This window comes from Doryrhamphus excisus, chromosome 15, assembly GCF_030265055.1.
Source record: "Doryrhamphus excisus isolate RoL2022-K1 chromosome 15, RoL_Dexc_1.0, whole genome shotgun sequence".
Lineage (NCBI taxonomy): Eukaryota > Metazoa > Chordata > Actinopteri > Syngnathiformes > Syngnathidae > Doryrhamphus > Doryrhamphus excisus.
The window spans coordinates 6934563-6941144 of record NC_080480.1 but is presented as its reverse complement, the minus strand read 5'-3'; the positions used below and the strand labels follow the sequence as shown (position 1 = coordinate 6941144).

General features: G+C 40.5%; 1 protein-coding gene across 2 annotated transcripts; it reads left to right on the top strand.

Moving 5' to 3' along the window:
- Positions 1 to 1736: 1736 nt before the first annotated feature.
- Positions 1737 to 6582, top strand: gcdhb (glutaryl-CoA dehydrogenase b). 2 transcript variants are annotated; one of them, XM_058048711.1, is made up of 12 exons: positions 1737 to 1903; positions 2301 to 2422; positions 2659 to 2688; positions 2773 to 2913; positions 3349 to 3411; positions 3554 to 3724; positions 3841 to 3970; positions 5041 to 5257; positions 5347 to 5450; positions 5515 to 5640; positions 5899 to 6059; positions 6143 to 6582. In XM_058048711.1, the coding sequence occupies exons 2-12, from the start codon at positions 2323 to 2325 to the stop codon at positions 6214 to 6216; spliced, it is 1317 nt and encodes a 438-aa protein (XP_057904694.1). In that variant the 5' UTR covers positions 1737 to 1903; positions 2301 to 2322; the 3' UTR covers positions 6217 to 6582. The 2 variants fall into 2 exon arrangements, 1 of the variants encoding a protein (XP_057904694.1); XR_009119524.1 differs by lacking the exon at positions 6143 to 6582 and having other exon boundaries at positions 5515 to 5763; positions 5899 to 6034.

The following is a 6582-nucleotide window of genomic DNA, read 5'->3' as shown; positions in this document are numbered from 1 at the left end:
GTTTTGCTTCTTCATAAGAGTACCGTTACGTGTCAGAAGCACGAATGGTAAGAGCTACTGTATTGTAGATTGCAGTCGTCAAAAATACAAAGTTGATGCTCAGGCACGAACATTTTTAATTACAAAAGATGGCAATACTTATAATTTAGTAATCCAGTAAATGCATGGCTAAAGAAAATATAGAAAAAAAATAATTTCCGACGTGATAGCGACTGCGGTGAGGAAAAGGGAGGGGTTGCATGTATGCTAATCATGCTGGTATCGATCCCATACTGACAGTCTGACACTACCCTTGGTGTTGATACAATCAATATTTGGAGCGACCCGCCCACCGTCATTAGCATATTAAATTACATGGTCTAACAGCTATTGAGCTGCGCAAAAAACACACACTTTATTGGAATCAGATATGATAAATCAACAAATAATCCAAATAATATATAATAATATACTTCCGCCTCCATCAAGTAATGACATGGCATACATTTTTTTGTCCCACAATGAAATCCCAAACATCATTAATTATAAATACAAATAATACATTTGTAATGTAGCCGCAGGCCTAACATTGGTTGGGCCTTTTTCTGCACTCCCAGCCCACAGAGGCAGACTTCAGTTGTCCTACTTGACCTAAATGGAGAAACACACTTTGTAGCTACTTGGATACTGTGATGTATTATGACCTAATACTTAACATGGTTTCGTAACATAATGGTTATCCCAATATGAACTACTGCACCAGACATCCAGCCATGTTCACTGTCTCCCTTAGGCTCAAACAACCATTCACACTCACATTTATACCTATTGACAGTTTAGTGGGCCAATTAGCCTTGCGTACTAAAGGTGTTGTGTATAAGGTGCATGTTGTGATGCAGGCCACACACACACACACACCGGTCATTACATCACTGCAGATTTTAGCAAATCCCGGAAACCTTGGTCTTAAAGGTGTTGTCTGTCCCTGTGCTCATCTTTGATGTTTGAAGAGTACATTCTGTAACATAAAACAAAAAAAACCCCACACACTACAAAGAAAACACTCTACTAAGAGGTTTTTGCATGTCAGTACATGGAGTAAAACTAAGTAACGGCTTGATTAATAATAATAATAATAATAACAATAGTAATAATAATAATGCATTCTACTGTGTCTGTTAAGAGAGCCTGCCACTGAAAGAAACATTTTAAACATCATAAAAAGTCGAAATTATAAGATAAAAAGCCCTAAATGTGAGAAAGCAGCCAAGTCAAAATGACAGACTGCGCATGTGCAGAAGGCTTTGTGGAAAAGGCAGCACATGCGCAGTTTATATCAAAATTATGACTTACCTATGTCATATTTATGCATTTGATCTCCTAATTTCGACATATCGTATGCTGTATTTATTTAATTACTCATTTACAAAGTTCATGTCAGTTTGATCTGTTGCATTGCAATTTGGTCACTTTTTTTTACTGCTGTGTTTATTCATTATTCCTTATTTTCTAATCAAAGTAATAATTATTATGTGCCTATTTGTCTGTTACCATTTATTCTACATAAATACAGTCTGTTATTGGGTGGTGATAACTGAGGAAGCACATACTGTGCTTACATACTGTACATTTGTGGGTGTACACTTCCTGCCGAGGTTCACACCCCGCTAATGAGCCAATCGCGATCAGCTGCAGTCACTGAGATACCCATAAAATGTACTTTTCTCAGCAATGAATGTAATAAACATATTGAATTATCTGTTAAGTATTATATACCAGGTAAAAAGTAAAACCAAAGCGTAAAACGCGTTTTTATCGCGCCACGCCTGCACGCTGTGACAGTCCTGTACGTAATGACGTCACTGGCTTCGCTGTCGTAACCAGAACAGAGAAGGGGATCCAGGACAAGCGTTTCTACAGACAGGTACTTCAAACAAAACCAGAACTTTTGTCTGAAATAGATAAATTAAACATATGTAATGCAGTAAAAGGGTGTCAAAATACACCCAGTCTTTCTAACAAAGCCATAATACAGGTTGTACGCTGTTAGCTGTTTGCTAATAAGTTAGACATAGCAGAGTTAGCCTAGCTTGTTGTCGAATGGTCTTGTTACATAATTTCAGAATCGGCATACCAGTGTGTAAAATCATGTATGATTGATAAAAGATATGATAAGATATGATAAAATGTACACTATATATAATGTTTATACGCAAATGTTGTCTTTTAACAGCCATTGTTTGTGTATACAGTAGCTTACCGGTGTAAACACACGGTGAAGGTTATGTCACCAAGTTGACTTATGTTGTCCTCTTGTTCAGACTTTCTAGACGAATCTCCATCATGGCATTGAGGAACATGTGTCGACTCTTGGCTCAACCTCAGAGATGTAACATCCTTTCAATAAGTAGAGCTCAGGGCACTGCAGCAGCTGCCAGATTGGGTAAGACATCAATGATAAGAATAAATCGCAATAAAATGCAAGTAAATGCCCTGCTAAATTTCAGTGGAAATTCACAACACACGCTTATAGTTTTATGCAGAACAGGTTTAGAGCCACGCAATTGCAGAGAGGGAGCCAGAAGGGCTCCACAATTGTGCATTAAATGTGAATCATGTGCTTATATGTTTTAACTAGAGAGGGTTTGCTTGTCATATGTTTCTCTCTTATTTCCTCAGATGCAGAGAAGACTGAGAAATCGAAAGCACGTACGTTTTTGACCATGATTTTGAGATTGAAAAAGTTTTTTTTTAACAATTCAAGAGTGATGTTTTGATCTGAAATGCCAACAGCTAAAGTCCAGTTCAACTGGCGTGATGCTCTAGACCTGGAAGGCCTACTAACAGAGGAGGAGGTCATGATCAGAGACTCTTTCAGAACCTACTGCGAAGACAAACTGATGCCTCGTATCGTTTTAGCAAACAGAAATGAAGGTAAATGGCACACTTAGTCCTTAAATGTTGTGTATTTCATTAAATATTACAAGGGATGGGTATCAATACTGCATTTATGTGGAATTTTGCCCAATACATACAGTATGCTTTTTCTGTGTGATACATCAGTGTGGGAGGGTACTCCCACTAATTGCATCAAAATAGAGTAAAGGTCCCTAATGTGGAAATATTGATTTTGCCAATACAGGGGCCCACCGCTTGAATGTTTTCCTTGCACTTCATGTATGTAGTATGCCTTTATAATGACAAGCTCCATTCACAGACAGTCCCATTATAATGTGTTCATGATTGAGGCCAAACACATCACACCAAATCTATTTGTGGTGGGCATTAGCATAGAATATTATATCAACTACCAAGAATGCAATCATTTGCTATTGAAGCGTCACAGAACATGTGTTATTTGCTTTTCAGTATTTCACAGAGAAATTGTGTCGGAAATGGGGGAGATGGGGGTCCTGGGTCCAACCATTAAAGGTCAGTGTGATCATGTCTCCACCATTACTTTTTCATCACATTTATTTAGCCTGGCGTTACCTTTTTGTTGAAATAAAATCAACACTATTGGTTGACTACTTATGCTGAACATTGACAATAACATCCTGTGTTTATTGGAAAGGGTACGGCTGTGCCGGGACGAGCTATGTGGCCTACGGTTTGATTGCCAGGGAAGTAGAAAGAGTGGACAGCGGCTATCGTTCAGCCATGAGCGTGCAGTCGTCACTCGTCATGCATCCCATCAATGCCTACGGCACCGAGGAGCAGAAACAGAAGTACCTGCCCAAGCTGGGTAAGTAGAAACAGCCCTGCTCCTCCATAAAGTATTGCTTGTTGATGTTCGGGAATGCGCTTTTGCATTAGTGGCCATTATTTTAAACTCCTCTATGGTGAATACAACTTCCTTAGCTCGTGGCGAGATCCTGGGTTGTTTCGGTCTGACGGAGCCAAATCATGGCAGCGACCCAAGCAGCATGGAGACCAGAGCCAAGTACAACCCGTCCAGTCGCACCTACTCCCTCACAGGCTCCAAAACCTGGTGAGTGCCACCTGTGTGTGGATCTAAGTAGACATTGAAATACATCCATAATCGACAAATACATGCCCACAACATGACTAATCTTATAAGGTGAGATCCAGTACAATTGTTGACAATCCTGCCTTTTATGAGCATAATGCTTGGTTGTGATTGACACGGTTAGAGAAGCATTCATTTAACCATAAAAATTAAATGCACTGTTTCCCATTCATACATTTATAACCATATAGATTTGGGCTACTTGTTTGCATTATATTGTCATTGTAGCTTGTTATTCCAACTCCATACAGTAGATGGCATCACAACACATCTCAAACACACGTACCACACAACTGTCTTGGTGTGTTCATCCATATAGTGAGATATTAGTACAACATTGTACAATAGTGAGTAAATTATTTTTAAAATCAGGCCATACTTCATTATTTGCCATACACGTCTGCTATTGCATGAAATTAAATATCCAAGTCAATACCTCATGTTCCGTTGATAAATAAAGGTTTAAATCTATGAGATAACAGCTCACATTTCCCATGACACAAGACAAAAAGCTTAGTATCTGTCCGAACATAAACACCAAGCTTTTGTTTTTGAAAATCTCCATTCTGTCTGGAGAAAATGACTTTTGTAAAGGTGTTTAAAACCTAAGTATGAGAAATACCTGTCAGTATGATACATACCAAAACTACCACAATTAGAAATGTATTGTTAAATGAATAGCTCTCTTTCAAATCAAAATTCAACATTAAAAGGTAAAATACACCATACCTGTTTTCTAAAAAGATGTTTAACTATGAGGTGGGCCAGAAGTCTTCCAGAGGAGGCATAGCAGCTGGAGAAAAATAAAGAAAAATATTTGTCAAATATTTTTTTGTCTTGAAAGGATTGCATAGTAGTGTAATGTTGTCAAACAGCCACACGGTGGAGCTATGTACACAATGGTAAATGGAACCCTGATCTTGTTTGCTGATTGAGCGATATGTGATGATAATGAATACATTTTAAATACTGGAGATTTATCTTAAGTGAATACTTGAAGCTGTAGTGCGCGCCCCCCCTCCTCCTTGCAGGATCACCAACTCCCCGCTGGCGGACATTGCGGTGGTATGGGCCAAGTGTGACGACGGGAAAATTCGCGGCTTCATTCTGGAGCGTGGCATGAAAGGTTTGTCCACTCCGAAGATTGAGGGAAAGTTCTCCCTGAGAGCGTCTGCCACCGGCATGATCCTCATGGATGAGGTGGAGGTTCCAGAGGAGAACCTGCTGCCTAATGTGTCCGGCCTTGGGGTGAGGAGTTGTTTGGGAGGGTACCATGCGTCCTTTTTGTGCGCTTGCATTTGTATGCATGTTTTTGAAGTTCCTGCCTTTACTGCCAGGGTCCATTTGGCTGCCTGAACAACGCTCGTTACGGCATAGCGTGGGGCGCTCTAGGTGCGGCAGAGTTCTGTTTCCATGCAGCTCGGCAGTACACACTGGACAGGTAACAGCTGTCTGTGCATGTGTATATTTGAAGCAGTCTTACGAGTTCTTCTTCTTGAAACCAGGATCCAGTTCGGAGTGCCACTTGCAAGGAATCAGCTGATGCAGAAAAAGATGGCCGACATGTTGACGGAGATCACAATCGGACTGCAGTCCTGTCTGCAGCTGGGAAGACTCATTGATGAGAAAAAGTGAGAACACGCATACTGTATGAGCAATTATGCCTTTGATAATGATCATACTGTCAGAGAGGCTTCCCGCAAGGCACGCTGGGAAGTCCACGCAAAACTTCCCCACAGAAAGTATCCTTGCAGGTTATTAATTAGTATCAAATATTGTTTTGCATGTATATTAGCATTTGCATTTCAATACATATAGTCCACGTGGTGCAGCTTTGAGTCTACTTTGAGCGAGGGAGGCGTTTGGTTTGACTGCGGTTTTGTCACCAGAGCGGCCCCGGAGATGATCTCCATGCTGAAGAGGAACAGCTGCGGTAAAGCCCTGGATATCGCCAGGCAGGCCCGGGACATGCTGGGAGGAAACGGCATCGCGGATGAGTACCACATCATCCGACACGTCATGAACCTGGAGGCTGTCAACACGTATGAAGGTGGGGAGCGTCACAAAATCGGTGCATTTCATTTAATGCACGTAAATGTTCTACATATGTGTACCATCTACCCCCACCCCCAGGTACCCATGATATCCACGCTTTGATCCTGGGCAGAGCCATCACCGGGCTGCAGTCCTTCACTGTGGACAAGTAGACCTAAATTCTTAGTGCCGTTTTCCATCAAGCTGGAGTCTGCCATCTCATACGACATATGCTTGTAATGCCTATTTAAAAAATTAGAGATATTTTTGTAATTTCACAAAAATGCAGTGATTTGTGTTGGATGTTTCATTTTGTATCAAGACAAATATTGAAGAAGAACTCTCAAGGTCAACAATCACATTCGGTTACTGATGTCTGATAAGGTAATTCAGCTAAAGATAATAACATGGTCTCAACTGTTTGGGATGATGCATCATGCACTTTATTGGTTCTTTCTCTAATATGATCATGATTTTGCATGGTTTGCCAGAGGTCAGCGTTTTGCATCAGGGCTTTCAATAAAACATTTAATAGTTAA

Coding starts and splice junctions, on each gene's coding strand:
- gcdhb (XM_058048711.1), top strand. CDS start 2,323: ATGGCATTGAGGAACATGTGTCGACTCTTGGCTCAACCTCAGAGATGT. Junction 3,971..5,040: donor CTCACAGGCTCCAAAACCTG/GTGAGTGCCACC, acceptor TCCTCCTTGCAG/GATCACCAACTCCCCGCTGG. Junction 5,258..5,346: donor CTAATGTGTCCGGCCTTGGG/GTGAGGAGTTGT, acceptor CTTTACTGCCAG/GGTCCATTTGGCTGCCTGAA.